Here is a 17,195-nt window from a genome sequence, read left to right on the forward strand (position 1 = left end):
TGTTACAAACAAAAAGAATCATAGCTAAATCGTAAATAAAATTGGAATGTAGGAATTTAACAAAGATTTCCCGATGTAAAAGGGCTACTAAACGTAATAAAACAAAAAGGGTGTTTATGAATGAACAAGAGTAAAAACCAAAGGGTGCTTCTTGGAAACGCTATAATCTCGATCATCTTCAACCTCCACGATCGATCCTCTTTTTGTTTCTTGTTCCCTTTTCGTTAAATTCCTCACTAAGGTTTTTGTGAACAAGTTGAATTAATTACCTTGGAGAAGAAATCAGCATCAGATTACAGAATAAGACCATAAATTCAGTTAGATCTATTGAACGTCTACGTAGAAGAGGAATTTTGTCGAACAATTTCAGTTTTTTCGATGGTTTCGCTACATAAGCGATGATCCGCAATCGGAAGGGCGGATTCTCATCAACCAAGTTTCGGCGAATTAGGTATTTCGATGGATATCTTTGACAAATAAAAACATAATTTCTTTATTTGCTATTTTGTTTGCCCATGTTAACCGGAAGCTAACATGAGAGCACATAGCTAATCATCAATTTTCCGAAAGTAATACATGCCAACATTGTCTGCTAGTGTTTCATTTGTATTCTATGCGACTTAAGTAACAAAAGTTATAAAGTCAGCGAAAGGATGTTAATGCTGAATGTGTCTGTGTATATGTATTTCTCAATATTGTCGACAGTTGATAGTATGTTGCTCCTTTGCAAAGTAAGCTAACTACCTTGATTGACGTATTACATATATCTGACAGCATTCAACCAACTATATATAGAAGATGATTAGATACAGTGAAAGCAAAAGTAATGTTGAGATTGTGTGTCCAACAAGTTTATTCCATGATTCATGACATTATTTAGCTTCTCAGATTAAATTATGAACTAGAATTAATACATAAATAGCATAACTGAGAGTGAAAAACTAATGTTACATTCCAAGAAAAACAAAGGAATGCTTAAGTTTTGTGTGGATTATAATTGCTGTTAGACCAGTTATTTGAAGATTTTCTGTTGTATCATATGTTGTTTGCAAGAAAACCTGATCACTTATGTTGAATTAAAGGAGTTATTTTGTTTTTGTTTTAATGTGGATTGTATTGTTTTGAAGTTTGATGGGTATAAGTCTTGATTGTGTATGAATATTGGCGGTGGAAGAATGAACATTGTAAGAGGTGTTGCGGGTCTTATTCGAAGGACATCTGGCTATGGTGGTGACTATAGTGTAGGGTCAGCATCTCATAAGTTCCCTGTTCCATCTCCAAAAGTTAAATTCAGGTACTTTTTTGCTGATTTCAAGACAGTGATTAGGTATTATCATATAGTAAACAACTGTTACATTTGTAGCATTTCTGTTGTCTACCTTACTGTTATGAACTGGATTCTAAGACCAGATTCAATAGCATAAAACAATCAAGGATTCTAATATTGTTTGAAAAACACTCGATAATACCAAATGATTACAAGAATGAAGATAGTTTAGCTGATTCGAGATAGCCAATCTCCCAGGAATAAATTCCAAATTTCACAAAAAGATTGATATCCCACTCCCTGCCCACTACCCTCTTCTTATACTATCTGTCATAACAAATTAAAAATATAAAATGCCTAAAATCCCCCTGCACTAATAAGATTATCTTTATTTAATGATTTTCCCATATTGCCCTTATCTAACATATGGGACCGAAGTTGATGCATAACACTTACGTGTAAAGGATGGGATTAATGATTTGTAATTTGCATATTCAGAAGTTTTACATATAGTAAACAACTGATACATTTGTGGAGCATTGTTTCTTCTTTGGATTGTCCTAAATAGAGTTGTTTTTTTTTCATCTATAAACAAAATAATATATGTTCTTGTGTAAAAATGCAGTCTAGTTTGCTTGTTTTTTTTTCTTCTTCTTATAATTCTTGAGTACATGCAGAGTTTTTAAGACTTCTAGTTTTGTATTCTTTTCAGTGATATTGGTGATGAGGCAATATTATCTGCACTATGGGAGAGATATCAAAGTGTCTCTGAAAAGGTATTGCGATATCACTGCATAAACTATTTATCGATTAAAATTGAACTTTATCACATTACCTAACAGTGACTTGTCTTAATTTGCAGGCAGAAATACAAAAGGCTTTTCATATATTTCTTAAACAATTTTTTGTAATATACAAGAATTGGGAGCCATTAGATTTAGATAATTCCACAGAGACTGCTTTGGGTGTCTCATCTGGGGAGGAGTCTGAAAGTCCTGATGAAGTTATCATTGGCTGTTCTACTGCACATCCTGCTGAAATCATAGTGATCTTAATAGAAGAAGTTACAAATATAACAGCTATGGTCACTGAATGTAAGTTAACCTATTTTTCATCTTTTTAATCTTCATTGGCTTATATTCTTATGAGTAAAAATATAACAACCCATATGAAACCAGTCATCTGTGGAACTAGTTTATGCTTAATCAAGTCCTTTGCTCTAACATAAATATATGTGTTGTTTTTGGTACTCATTTAAGTTTATGATGAATTCTCACCACCAAGTGCTTTATATTTCCTGCATGAGATTATGTCAATAAACATAAATGATTTGCCTTTATTGACAGGCATATCAGGGTCTTCAAGTAGCTTGGTTATTACACCTGAAGGTTTTCGTGTCTTAAAATGTTTGACTATCATGACCCGGTCAATGCATAACTGTAAAGTTTTGGGGTATTATGGTGGTATTCAAAAGCTGACAGCACTAATGAAAGGTATATATTTTTTGCTTTTTTGTCTGACATTGTTTATGACATGTTTTGGTTGTTGAATTAAGAACCTAATGAATAGTGTCTTTGATTCAATCTACAGCAGCTAATATTCTTTTTTAGCCATTAGCTTTTTGACTAAGTTATTGTTTAGTTTTCAATGTTCTTATATGGTCTGGGACTATTCCCCAATCCCCTAGAAGCTTATTCAGTGTTCTTGAGGTATCACTAGGGTTGTCCAATCGAATCTTGATGACATTATTATCACTTAAAATGATATTTTTCGGGGTTTCAGAGTTCAAGCACTTTCTATAGAAAACACAGATATGTTTTATTTGCAACTAGTTAGGTAGGCATTATTAACTATCTTTGCTCCCACTTGAGGAGTGTTAGATATAGTATTTAACTATATATAGAACATGGCTACATGAGATCTTTATGTTATTAAATTGAGTTTCCTATTTAGGTTGTATGCTATTTATAAAATGTGGGCCTAACCTCATAATAGAAACAAAACCTGAAAACATTTACTAGATCTGATTACTACGTGTGACAGCCAAAAGAGGGGAACTTGCATTTCTGTATCTGGAGTAGACAATGCAAGCTTGTATATGTCATTGTGTTCTTGTATTTACAGCTTCTATGTGGTGATCTTGCATCAAACTATATTCTTTTCTAGCAGTTAACATTGCAATGTTTGTTTCAGCTGCTGTTGTCCAATTGAAAACCATTGCTGGCGCGCTTTCAGCTGATGAAACTTTATCGAGTTCTAATGTACAGAAGGCTGGTGTTTTACAAAAAGTACTTGTACATGTGGTTTCGATTTTATGCGGGTTTATCAATTTACAGCTAGATATATATGGAAAAGCTCAGATAGACGTTGACAACTTGGAGGATAGTATTGAAAAGATGGCCACAACTCCAGAACCTTTCATTGATTCAAGGGATCCTCTTTCTGAAACAAGATTGCAGTGGCATCAGAAGGCAGTCATATCAGTGATGGAAGCTGGTGGTCTTAATTGGTTAGTAGGTAAGGTATGCATCTTCAGATTTACTTTCTGTTGAGAACTGAACACATTTGAATATCTGAGATAAATAAAAATGGTCACTTTCATTCTTTCCTAGATTTAATGCTTTCCATGAATCTTTGTTGCTTGCCCTGTTTGCACTTTTAAATTAGGCTTTTTGTATGAACGGAGCTAATCTTTTTAATGGTGTTTTCAGAGCTGTTGCGGGTGATTAGACGATTAAGTTTAAAAGAACAATGGACAGATTCGTCTCTTCAGTATATGACTTTAAGGACTCTTCAGTTGGCATTGACTGATAACCCACGTGGTCAAAACCATTTTCGGAGCATTGGGGGCCTTGAGGTGTTGTTGGATGCTTTGGGAGTTCCATCATTTAACTCTTTAAGTTCAAGAAATTCATCTTCTTCTGATCATGGAAGGTAACAAACATATCAATGGTCTTTTGTGTTTTTAGTTGGATATCTTCATTGATAATTTTATGTTTTGTTGACATGGCTTTTTGGTTCGCATGTTTTTTAGTGGAGATGGAAATCGTTTAATGTGGGTTTTGCAGCTCCATGTTCTTTCTTTGGAGGTCCTCAGAGAAGCAGTGTATCCTTTGCCCATTTTTTTTTTTTTTTTTTTTTTCCATTTTAATATCAGTGAAAAATAGAAGTAACTTCATTATACTGTTGATTTGATGCACTTAACCATGTTAAAGTTTTGGCAACTTGAACAATTTGCAATTTCTCTGTGAAAATGGAAGAGTGCACAAATTTGCAAATAGCTTTTGTTTGCCAGCATTTGTGTTTCAAGAATTCATGCAACAAAGAAGCAGCTCATTGGTGGAGGATGATTCGAAAGCCAATATTCAGAGTACAGGAATAACAGAAACTTCTTCGTCTGTGAATAAACCTAGTTGTCAATATTGGAGTAATTATACTGTTAATTTGAGCAAAACCCTCTATTCCTTTATTATCCCATTAGAGGATTTAAGATCACATCAAGTGCAATCGGGTCGTAGTACTTTTCCATTTTCCTCTGTCTATGGGGAACTTTCAATAAAGTTCATGATGAGGGTTCTTCTAACTGTATTTCCAAGCATCAAGGCCTTTTCAAATCAAAACGAGCTTCCTAGCCACTTAAGGTGAATCATTTTCTCACAACTATTCTTTTTCATATTCTTTTCACATTGTGATTTAACTTTTTTCGTCTTCATTTGATTGCAGAATATTTCTGTATTCGCTGCAGCATTATGTGCTATTTGTATTTCGGAAGATTCTAGTTTTATCCCCCTCATCACTGGATGTATTTCGGTCAGAAGGGGTGTGGGATTTTATCTTTTCAGAGCACTTCTATTTTGGAAGTGGTTCAAAAGTAATTCCTGAAGCTTATTTTAACTACAGTGATGATCGCCCATGGAGCACTGAGCCTTTTACTCGTTCAAGATCCACTAACAAACGAGTACCAAGCTATGAAACTGATATCCTTCAAACAAATGTAATTTCTGTTGTGGAATTTGCTGCAACACTGGATGCAACTTCACATAATATGGTAAGTTCCTTCTCTTTTTTCTCCTAACAACTTATTTTATCAGATAAAGGCTCCACATTGGTCTAATTGTTTTTGTTATGGCAGCCTGAATGTTCTGTGCTGTTAGATGCTTTGGAACTGTTTGCTTGTAATCCTGAGGTCACCACTGGTCTAGCAAAGTGTCTACTCCACATTTTGCAGCTTGCACCTGAGAAAACTTTTACTTCTTTTAAGACACTTGATGCAATTCCTCGTGTGGTCAAAGTTACCTGTATTCAAGCTCAAGAGTCCAAAAAACCTGAAAGTGAAAGGAGTAGTTCACAAATTTCAAAGAAATCAAAGTCACCAGAGAATGTTCGTGGTTGGCGGGATAGTATGGAAGCTTGCATGCAGCTTTTTGCAGAGTTCTTTTCGGTTACTGAAGAAGCAAAGTTTTTGGTTTTGAATAGTTCTACATGTATTGATTGTTTGTTTGATCTTTTCTGGGAAGAATGTTTGAGAAGTTCCATGCTTTCTTATATCTTTGCCCTCATGAAGGTATACTTTCTAGTTTCTTCTTCTCTTTATTCTATATACATGTGTGTGTTTGCATATCAATGCATTTTTTTTTTGTATTCGACTCTGGCAGATCATTCCATCTTCTGAAGAAGACCAAAAGGCAAAGTTATACTTATGTTCCAAATACTTGGAAACCTTTACACATCTCAAAGAAAGGGAGAAAAACTTTGCAAAACTATCAATTGATCTACTGGTTGGGATGAGAGACATGCTTGTGAAGGACCGGATGGTATATTTTCTTGATATGTATTTCATAATTTTGTATATGATTATACATTGTGGTGTAGTCACAAGTCAAAACAAGTCTTTACATTTTTTTTTTTCTTTTGTATATTTGCAGTACTTCCAGACTTTGTTCCGTGATGGTGAGTGTTTTCTGCATGTTGTATCTTTATTGCATGGGTATGCTGAAGATGATGAAGGTGAAAAACTGGTTTTAAATGTTCTTCAAACTCTAACCTCTCTGCTTACGGGTAATGATGCCTCCAAGGTACTAGATTCATTTTTTCTTATTTGTTGTGTAGGATTTACTGCTCCTTGCAATTTTGTGTCTTGTTTAATAAGCTTATTTTGGTTTCTTATCAAACATTATTGACACCTGAATTTTTGTGTAGACTGCTTTCCGAGCTCTTGTTGGAAAAGGTTATCGGACACTGCAAAGTTTGCTGTTAGACTTCTGTCACCGAAGACCCAATGCAGGTCTTTTAACCGCTCTACTTGATATGCTTGTTGATGGAAAGTTTGATCTCAAAAAGAATCCTGTTATGAGGGTAACTTTCTCTTTCTGTTTCTGTTTCTGTTTTTCCTCCCTATCAAGTCTTGTATGAGTAATGAGTCTGTCTGTATAACCTTCTGGATGAGACTAAATGACCATTTTACCCTTATTATTATTATTTTTTTCTTTGTGTTTCACGAGCTGATGTTTTTGATGTTTTTGGCATCAGAATGAAGATGTTATCTTGCTTTATCTGAGTGTATTGCAGAAGGTTGGTTAATCATCTTCCACTTTATATCTCTGTTTTGTTTGTTATCTTGGTGTCCTTTAAAGCTAGCAAATTAGCAATGATTCTTTTTGTAGTGAGATTACACATGAATCATTCTGAATCTTTACTGTTCCATCTTAAAATTGGGCAGAGCAGTGACTCGATGCGAAATGAAGGGCTGAACATGTTCCTTCATCTACTGAGAGATTCCATATCAAATAGAGCTTCATGTGTCCGAGTGGGAACACTTAGTTTTCTTCTTGACTGGTTTCCTTGTGAAGATAATGACAGTGTTGTCCTCAAAATTGGGCAGTTAATTCAGGTCACTGGTGGACATAGTGTATCTGGGAAAGAAATTCGCAAAATATTTGCTCTACTTCGAAGTGAGAGAGTGGGGACCCGCCAGCAGTACTGCTCATTATTATTAACCAATATTTCATCTATGCTAAATGAAAAGGGACCCACAGCCTTCTTTAACTTTGATGGAAATGATTCTGTAAGTTTGGTTGCATTTAATTGACTGATGGGTATTTGTTCTGCATACTCAGTTTTTTTTTTTTTTTTTCTTTTTCTTGCAGGGAATAATAATCAACACGCCACTGCAGTTACCTCTTTATAAAGGATATTCTTTTTCTTGTTGGCTTCGTGTAGAAAGCTTTCCTACAAATGGAACAATGGGGCTTTTTAGTTTTCTTTCAGATAGTAGAAGAGGATGCTTGGCTGTCCTTGCAAAGGATAGGCTTATTTTTGAGGTAGAATGATATGTTTTTATAAGAGACTATATATATATATATATATATATATGTATATATATATATTGTTTTCCATCACATTTTAATTGTGTTTTGTTTATTGTTTGCAGTCAAGATATCAGAAGCAACAGTGTGTTTCATTTCCTCTCAATCTTGTTGGTAAAAAATGGCATTTTCTGTGCCTAACTCACAGTATTGGCAGAGCTTTCTCAGGAGGGAGTCTAATAAAATGTTATTTGGATGGAGCTCTTGTTTCATCAGAAAAATGCAGGTCTGAACCATTTGGTTTTAAGAAGAATTTTATGATTTTGTTCTATTACTAACTCTCAGTAAATAAATAATTGCTTGTCTTTTTATTTTTTTATTTTTTATGTTTATTTGTTCAGCTATCCCAAAGTCAATGAACCTTTGACCGGTTGCATGATAGGAGCACCGATTAATTTGCTTTCTTATGAAGAAGATACCACTTCCTCTTCCAGCAAAGAATCATCTCCATTTTTTGGTCAAATCGGTCCAGTTTATCTCTTCAATGATGCCATCACTTCTGAACAAGTGCAGGGAATCAATTTCCTAGGCCCAAACTATATGTACTCTTTTCTTGATAATGACCTTACAGTGTCTGCTGATAACCAACTGCCCAGTGGGGTTCTTGATGCCAAAGATGGTCTGGCTTCCAAGATTATATTTGGACTCAATGCACAGGTTTTCCTTACAACTTTCCCTGATAATATACATGAAAATTTTCTTTTCTCTTACAGTCTGCTGTTAAAAGCTAGTCAATTAAAGAATAGCAAAATTTTCTTTTCTCTTACATTGCTTATGGCCATTAAAGACTTCTTACGTTTGTTCTCATTTTCAGGCTAGCAATCGAAGGGCGTTATTTAACGTTTCTTCTTTGCTGGATCATGCGGTTGACAAGAGTTCATTTGAGGCAACTGTTAAAAATGGGACTCAACTATGTTCTCGCCGATTGTTGCAACAAATTATCTACTGTGCTGGGGGCGTTTCTGTCTTTTTCCCTCTCTTCACCCGCATCGATTTGTACGAGAATGACAGTCAGAATCTGCTGACACCTATAACTAAAGAGCGCATAACTGCTGAAATCATTGAGCTTATTGCCTCTGTTCTAGATGAAAACCTCTCAAATCAACAGCAAATGCTCAATATTTCTGGATTTTCGGTTCTTGGTTTTCTGTTGCAGTCACTCCCTTCCCAACAGCTTAATATGGATACCTTATCGGCTCTCAAACATATGCTAAATGTCATCTCAAATTGTGGTTGGTAACTCTTGAGATTTCGTGGTGTAGTCTTTTTAAAATATTCTCATGGAATAATTGTTTATTTATTAATCGTCATACAGGCTTGGCTGAAGTCCTTGTGGAAGATGCAATATCGCATGTATTTCTCAATCCTTTCATCTGGGTATATGCAGCCTACAACGTGCAAAGAGAACTATACATGTTTCTCATTCAGCAATTCGATAATGATCCAAGGCTTCTAAAATCTTTATGTCGTTTTCCTCGTGTTCTTGATATAATTCACCAGTTTTACTGGGATAAAATGCCTTCTCCCATTGCTGGAAGCAAACCTCTCTTGCAGCCTATAACCAACAAAGATTTTGGGAAGAGGCCCAACAAAGAAGAAATACAAAAAATACGGCTGCTTTTACTGAGTATTGGTGAGATGAGTCTTAAGGAGCATATTGGAGTGTCGGATATTGAATCTCTTGTATCCTTTTTTGAGACAAGTCAAGACATGGCCTGCATTGAGGACATTTTACATATGATTATCCGAGCTCTTTCCCAAAAATCACTGCTTGCATCTTTTCTTGAGCAAGTCACTTTAGTTGGTGGCTGTCGTCTTTTTGTCAATCTGCTTCAAAGGTATGTTTCTCTTGTGTTTAAAACATGGCCAATCCTATTTTGATTTGTTTTATTTATTGTAGGGGCTATGAACCAATCCGATTGCTCGGTTTGCAATTCCTGGGAAGACTTTTGGTTGGTATCCCATCTGAGAAAAAGGAGTCAAAATTCTTTACTTTAGCCATGGGAAGATCAAAGACTCTTCTAGAAGGCCCCAAGAGAATCGAGTTAAGGCTGCCACCCATTTTCTCTGCCATGTCAGACAGGCTGTTCCGATTTCCTCAGACAGATCTTCTTTGTGCAACTTTTTTCGATGTTCTTCTCGGTGGTGCTAGCCCGAAACAGGTGATGTCCCTTGTGGGGATAGTTTTGTCATTCTACTTTTATAAGGCTGTAGTTAACTGAAACACTCTTATGATTTTGCAGGTTATACAGAGACATAATCAGCCTGAGAAGCAAAGAAACAAAGGAACCAACGTGCAGTTCTTCCTACCTCAAATATTGGTTCTCATTTTTAAATTTCTGTCTAACTGTGAGGATGCAAATTCAAGAATAAAAATACTTGAAGATCTGCTTGAATTGCTAGATTCAAATACCTCTAACATTGAGGCACTTATGGTAAGAGGTTCAAAGAGCCTTATTCTTACCACTTTTTTACTGCAAATCTTAAGATAACTCAATTTTTTTTTTTATATAGGAAAATGGATGGCAAGCATGGTTAGTTGCTTCCATGAAGCTTGATGTGTTGAAAACCTACAAAATGAAACCACAACGTGATGGTGACCCTGAATTAGTTGAGCAGAACCATGTGAAGACCCTATTTTCTCTAGTTCTATGTCACTACATACAGTCATCAAAAGGTGGATGGCAACCTCTGGAAGAGACTGTGAATTTTCTCCTGATGCAATATGAACATGTATGCTCTTCCCTTTACTTGTCACACAATCTTTCCAGTTTCATTTTGGATTTATATTTCGAACTTTATACAGGGTGGCAAGTCATATTGGTACCTGCTACGTGATATATATGAGGATTTGATGAAGAGGCTTGTGGACTTATCTTCTAGAGAAAATATCCTCTCCTCACAGCCATGTCGTGACAATACATTGTACCTTCTGAAACTAGTTGATGAGCTGCTGATCTCTGAACTTGATAACAAGCTTCCAGTATGTTCCTTTAATATCTTTTGGTTGGCTTCTTTGACTCTGTAATTTACGTGGTATGTTGGGTTCTCTTATTCTATTGCAGTTTCCAGCATGTGGCTATGATTTCTCTCCTGAACACATTCGGTTGGAAAATGATAGAGATCTTGTTTCTGCTTTGTACGAGGCCCTTCAGGGAGATGGTCATGATCATATCTCAAAGGCTCACAAGCAGTCTGTCTCTAATCAAGTTGAAAAGATGGATGAATCATGGTGGAATCTGTATGACAATTTATGGGTTGTGATTAGTGAAATGCATGGGAAAGGGCCAAGCAGGTTGTTACCAAAATCATCATCATCTGTAGGGCCATCTTTTGGTCAAAGAGCACGTGGTTTGGTCGAGTCACTTAACATTCCTGCTGCAGAAATGGCTGCGGTTGTTGTCTCAGGAGGACTCACAAATGCACTCAGTGGGAAACCAAACAAAGTAATCGATAAAGCCATGCTGCTAAGGTCTGAAAAGTGTTCAAGGATTGCTTTTCGACTTATGATTGTATATCTATGCAAATCTTCTCTTGAAAGAGCTTCAAGATGCGTCCAGCAGTTCATTCCCATACTGCCCTGTATCCTCTCTGCTGATGATGAGCAAAGCAAAAGTCGACTACAAGTTTTTATCTGGTATTTTGCTTTTTCTTTTGAAGTTTCTTTCATAAGTGTAAGTGTTGGTGAATGTGAGATTATAAGCTTTTCTTTTTCTTGAAAGGGCATTGCTTGCTGTTAGATCCCAGTTTGGGATGTTGGATGATGGTGCTCGGTTTCATGTCATTGCTCATTTGATCCGTGAAGCAGTTGACTGTGGGAAGCTGATGTTGGCAACCAGTATTGTTGGAAGAGATGATTTGTTGGATACAAGCAGTGTCTCAAAGGAATCCGGAACAATCCAGAACTTGATACAAAAGGATCGCGTGCGTATTGCGGTGTGTATTATTGCTGCTTCCATTTTAATTCACATCAATTACTTTCCATTCTGTCTTAGTTTGAATACCAATGGAATCTTATTAAATCCAATGATTATGTGATTTTCAGGTTTCGGATGAGGTTAAATATTTAAGAAATAGCCGTGCCGAGCAAACAAAACAAGTTGCTGAGTTTCGTGTTAGAATGAATGAAATTATATCTTCTGATTTGAATCAATGGAGAGCTTTTGAAGATGATATACGCAGTAGCTTAAATTCTATTCTTGCCTCAGATGATAGCAGAAGAGCTTCCTTCCAGCTTGCTCATGATGAGGAGCAACAAGTCACTGCTGTAAGCTTGAAGCTTTATCTTGGCTATTCCTGCTGCCTTGTTTGCATGTGATTATGATTGCCATTTGCCAGATTCTGCTGTTGACAAGTCATACATGTTGTTGCAACACTGTTTTCACACACGATAAACAGACTTAAAAATAATGCAAAGCTAATTAACATCTTTAAAGTTAGGGCAATTTTTTAATGTTGGTGTAGCACTGTTCTCACACAAAAGACAAACTTGTAACAGGAAAATTGGATACACATACTCCGCACTCTGATAGATGAAAGAGGTCCATGGTCAGCTAATCCATTCCCTAACAAAATTGTTACACACTGGAAGCTTGACAAGACAGAAGACAGATGGAGGCGTAGGCAGAAGTTAAGACAAAATTATCATTTTAATGAAAAGCTTTGTCATCCTCCTTCAACTGTTCCTACCAATGGGACTATTCCTTCTCCACCCGAAACAAAGTCAGGGTTTGCAGCTCACATTCCACAGCAAATGAAACAGTTCTTGCTTAAAGGAATTCGAAGGATTACAGATGAAAGTTTTTTGGAATCTGTAGAACTTGATGCTGAAATCAGTGAGCACAAGGCTTCCACCAGTGAGGATGTACCTGAGAGACACAACTCAGAGGCTCCAAAAGAGGAAAGTGAGCAGCAGAGGGATTTCCATGACAGGAAAGACCATTCCTCTACTACTACTAGCTCAATTGAATCAGAGGTATGTCTCCTAGTTATATGAAAAGTTGTTAAATAAATAATCAGAAGAGAGATTAATGAGAACCCATTGTGAGGATTAATCTGATCAATAAGGGCATGCATGATTATCAAATATGATGTCAAGCTTGTAACCAAATAAAGTTTGTTGGAAAAAAACAAACCCACCAACCACAAATTGACATGTGGCTTTTGTTAAATAGATAAAGTGTTGCTGAATGTCAGCATATTTACAATTATGCCATTGCGTCCAACTCCTAATAACATCATTTTTCCAATGAATTTCGATCAAATCAATGGATCAGATTAGTCCTCACAAAAAAAAAAAAAAAAAAGGTTCTCACCAGATCTTAAGCCTAAATAATCATATACCATATGTATATCTTCATACTTTTCACTTTGATCAACTGCCAGGTGCTCATGTCTGTTCCATGTGTACTTGTTACACCAAAAAGGAAACTAGCAGGTCGTTTGGCTGTGATGAAGAAGTTTCTACATTTTTTTGGGGAGTTCTTGGTTGAAGGCACAGGTGGATCATCTGTTTTTAGAAATATTCAAGCATCTGGTGGTTTTGATTCAAATAGAAGTGATAATTTAGCAGCACAAAAGCAAAAGTATATCAAATGGCCACTTAATTTAGATTTAACATCCGAGGGGGAAGCCTCTGATAACATAAATGCAGTTCTTGGTAATCTTCTTCAGAAGCAATCTGAAAACATCAAGCGCCATAGAAGATGGGAAATCGGCAAGGTTCTTTTTTTCTTTTCTAAATCAATCCGTTTCCTCCTTTTCAAATTCGTTTCCCTTAAATATTTGGTTTTTTAATAATAGATAAAGGCTGTCCACTGGACTCGCTATTTGCTCAGATACACTGCCATAGAGATTTACTTCAACGACTCAACCGCTCCAATATTTTTTAATTTTGCATCAAATAAAGAAGCCAAAGATGTTGGAAGCTTGATAGTTTCCACTAAAAACGAATCTGTTTCTCCAAAGGGCTACAGAGACAAATCTGGAGTTATTTCCTTCATTGATAGACGTGTTTCATTGGAGCTTGCTGAAACTGCAAGAGAAAGCTGGAGGAGAAGAGACATTACAAACTTTGAATATTTAATGGTTCTCAATACCCTTTCAGGCAGATCATATAATGATTTGACTCAGTATCCTGTGTTTCCTTGGGTAGTGGCAGATTATTCATCTGACACTCTTGATTTTAGCAAGTCCTCTACTTTTCGTGATCTTTCAAAGCCTGTTGGAGCACTGGATCAAAAACGGTTTGAGGTTATTTAATTAAACTTTCTGCTCTGTATGAATTTTAAAAAAGGCAAACCACGCAGAATAGCAATGTACTTTAATATGCTATTATCAGTAAAGAAATTTATGAGTTACATATTGCTATTATTGGTGAAAAAATGCAAGCATGTTGTTATTATGGGTAAATAAATGTAAAGTATATTTACTGTTATGGGTAAAACATAAAGTAGATTGTGTATATTGGTAAAAAGAGTAAAATACATTGCTATTTCCTGCAACTTGATCAGTAGTTTGAATATGCTAAAAGGGTGCTTGTTTGCTTATCATTTCAGGTTTTTGAAGATAGATACCGTAACTTCTCTGACCCTGATATCCCCAGGTAATTCTTTTACTGATGTTGCATTACAGACCCCTATATATATATATATATATATATATATATATATATATATATATATATATATATAAATAAAAAAAAAGTAGTAACATGCTTAATATTATTTTGCAGTTTCTTTTATGGATCCCATTACTCAAGCATGGGTATTGTGCTATATTATCTCCTTAGGTTAGAGCCTTTTACAGGCCTCCACCGTACATTGCAGGTATACTTATTTGTGTGTGTGTGTTTTTTTTTTTTTCTTCCATAAAGTAAGTTGTAGAATTTTGATGAAAGTAAGATAAGATGTGTGTTATTGTTTTATAGGGTGGTAAATTTGACCATGCAGACCGACTTTTTCAAAGTATTGAGAGCACATATCGTAACTGCCTTTCTAATACAAGTGATGTGAAGGAGTTAGTGCCTGAATTCTATTACATGTCAGACTTTCTTGTTAACTCAAACTCTTACCATTTTGGAGTGAAACAAGATGGTGAACCTTTAAATGATGTTGGCCTCCCTCCTTGGGCCAAGGTATGTATTTCATACTCACTTGTCACTTCTCTCAAGTAAAACGTTATACATATATATATATATATATATATATATATATATATATATATATATATATATATATATTATTCATTATATTATAATCGTTTTTGGCTCAGGGATCACCTGAAGAATTCATAAGTATAAACAGAGAAGCACTAGAAAGTGAATATGTTAGTTCAAATCTCCACCACTGGATCGATTTAATCTTTGGCTACAAACAACGTGGAAAACCAGCAGTCGAGGTTTAAAAAAAAAACTAACTTTTAACATTATTACTTGAACAATTCTTTACAAGTTTTTGGTCACTGGTGCATATTTTAATGATTTATAATAATGATAATATAACAGGCAGCAAATATCTTCTATTACTTAACATACGAAGGAGCTGCTGATTTAGAAACAATGGAAGACGAGTTACAAAGGGCAGCCATTGAAGACCAGATTGCTAATTTCGGTCAAACCCCGATTCAAATCTTCCGGAAGAAACATCCTCGAAGGGGCCCACCAATCCCAATCGCCCACCCTCTACGATTTGCCCCTTCTTCCATTACTTTATCCTCAATAGTTTCTAGTACAAGTACACATCCATCAGCCGTGTTGTATGTCGGTATATCAGAGTCGCATGTTGTCCTTGTGAATCAGGGACTCACCATGTCAGTCAAACTATGGTTGACCACCCAATTGGCATCTGGTGGGAACTTCACCTTTTCTAGCTCACAGGTTGGTTGCTTTCATTCATGATGATATATGATCATTGGTGCATCTATCTCTTTTTTTTTTTTTTTTTTTTTTTTTTAATAAAATGTTGTTTATATATATATATATATATATATATATATATATATATATATATATATTTTCAGGATCCTTACTTTGCCATTGGTGCTGATGTGGTTTCGCCTCGTAGAATTGGTAGCCCTTTGGCTGAAAACATTGAACTCGGAGCACAATGCTTTACAACAATGCAGACGCCATCTGGCAATTTTCTTGTTTCATGTGGCAATTGGGAAAACAGCTTCCAGCTCATTTCCCTTAACGATGGAAGATTGGTGCAGAGTGTCCGACAGCATAAAGATGTTGTTAGCTGTGTTTACGGTATATTGAAATATAGCAACCTACTTTTATTTATTATTATTTTTTTAAATCTCATTATATTAAAAAGAAAAAGAAAAAAAAATCCTACAGTTACATCGGATGGCAGCATCTTAGCAACGGGTAGCTACGACACAACCGTGATGATCTGGGAAGTTTTACGAATGCGGTCCCGCGGGATCCCAATCGACTCCTCCCACCGCAAAGACCACGTGATCGCCGACACACCATTCCACATCCTATGTGGACACGATGACGTCATCACATGCGTATACGCAAGCACAGAGCTGGACATAGTGATCAGCGGATCAAAAGATGGGACGTGCGTATTCCACACCCTCCGGAAAGGCCGATACCTGCGGTCCCTCCAACACCCGTCGGGGTGCCAGGTGTCGAAACTGGTGGCATCTAGGCACGGAAGGATCTTGGTTTATGCTGACGATGATTTGAGTTTGCATCTTTATTCGATTAACGGGAAGCATCTGAATTCATGCGAGTCGAACGGGAAGTTGAACTGTATTGAGTTGAGTGGGTGTGGTGAGTTTGTGGTGTGTGGGGGGGATCAGGGACAGATTGTGGTGAGGCTGATGAGGTCACTTGAGATAGTTGGGAGGTATAGTGGCGCTGGGAAGATCATTACGTGTTTGACTGTGACACAGGAGGAGTGTGTGTTGGCGGGGACTAAGGATGGGAGTTTACTTTTGTATTCCATTCAGAATCCCCAGCTTCGTAGGACCACTGTTTCCAGGACCTTAATTAAAGCTAGACCTACACCTACACCTACACCCATTTCTGGGACGTGATTTCATGCTCATTCATACCTTTAGTTGACTTTACTTCAGGTATATATATATATATATATATTTTTTTTTGGCAGAAGTGATCCAAGTACAATGATTAGGGAGATGTTAAGTGTTTTGCTGACTTTGTTACATATGTGTATTTTAAAGTGCAGATTATGATAACCGATCCCTTTACATGATGACATTACCAAGATGTACAACAACACAAAGACAGTAGTACACTATATAAATATTCGTGCATTTTCCCCATTTCAATACTCCCAAGGAAAACGGTGAAACTATGGGTTGACACATTCTAACACACTAATTCATGTACATTATATGTGGCCTCTTTTTTTTTAATCAAGTTACATGTATTACACATAATGAATTAATCATGATAAATGTAACCATAGATGTGTTGATCTCTTTGTACATATGAGATCAACTCCTTTCTTGTTATTGTTAGTTATAACTTATAATGGCGATCCCCATTTTCAGGGGTTTATAAATATTTTTTTTCTTCTGCCTTA

At 36.1% G+C, this 17,195-nt stretch overlaps 1 protein-coding gene across 4 annotated transcripts; it reads left to right on the forward strand.

Annotated features, from left to right (window-relative positions):
- Positions 1 to 185: 185 nt before the first annotated feature.
- Positions 186 to 17,195, forward strand: LOC145000178 (binding protein). 4 transcript variants are annotated; one of them, XM_078959368.1, is made up of 39 exons: positions 186 to 451; positions 1,175 to 1,294; positions 1,980 to 2,043; positions 2,130 to 2,361; positions 2,614 to 2,760; positions 3,461 to 3,784; positions 3,979 to 4,201; positions 4,302 to 4,373; positions 4,483 to 4,908; positions 4,991 to 5,315; positions 5,400 to 5,831; positions 5,923 to 6,081; positions 6,193 to 6,342; positions 6,467 to 6,622; positions 6,797 to 6,838; positions 6,987 to 7,331; positions 7,414 to 7,587; positions 7,698 to 7,858; positions 7,974 to 8,289; positions 8,447 to 8,864; positions 8,948 to 9,470; positions 9,533 to 9,794; positions 9,876 to 10,067; positions 10,147 to 10,365; positions 10,439 to 10,615; positions 10,698 to 11,269; positions 11,355 to 11,568; positions 11,678 to 11,899; positions 12,131 to 12,607; positions 13,018 to 13,353; positions 13,435 to 13,884; positions 14,190 to 14,236; positions 14,366 to 14,459; positions 14,561 to 14,767; positions 14,905 to 15,030; positions 15,137 to 15,508; positions 15,652 to 15,883; positions 15,974 to 16,722; positions 16,836 to 17,195. In XM_078959368.1, exons 1-38 carry the CDS (start codon positions 399 to 401, stop codon positions 16,681 to 16,683), a joined length of 9,771 nt encoding a protein of 3,256 aa, XP_078815494.1. In that variant the 5' UTR covers positions 186 to 398; the 3' UTR covers positions 16,684 to 16,722; positions 16,836 to 17,195. The 4 variants fall into 4 exon arrangements, with proteins under 4 accessions (XP_078815494.1, XP_078815495.1, XP_078815493.1 ...); XM_078959369.1 differs by having other exon boundaries at positions 187 to 451; positions 1,128 to 1,294; positions 16,831 to 17,195; XM_078959367.1 differs by having other exon boundaries at positions 187 to 451; positions 16,831 to 17,195.

The sequence above is a fragment of the Lactuca saligna genome, chromosome 6, assembly GCF_052625555.1.
Source record: "Lactuca saligna cultivar CGN05327 chromosome 6, ASM5262555v1, whole genome shotgun sequence".
Classification (NCBI taxonomy): Eukaryota; Viridiplantae; Streptophyta; class Magnoliopsida; order Asterales; family Asteraceae; genus Lactuca; species Lactuca saligna.

Bases quoted from the DNA above. Each gene is read 5' to 3' on its own strand.
- LOC145000178 (XM_078959368.1), top strand. From the start codon at position 399: ATGATCCGCAATCGGAAGGGCGGATTCTCATCAACCAAGTTTCGGCGA. The intron at 5,832-5,922 runs GTATACTTTCTA...CGACTCTGGCAG, and splicing joins ATATCTTTGCCCTCATGAAG to ATCATTCCATCTTCTGAAGA. The intron at 11,569-11,677 runs GTGTGTATTATT...TGTGATTTTCAG, and splicing joins AGGATCGCGTGCGTATTGCG to GTTTCGGATGAGGTTAAATA.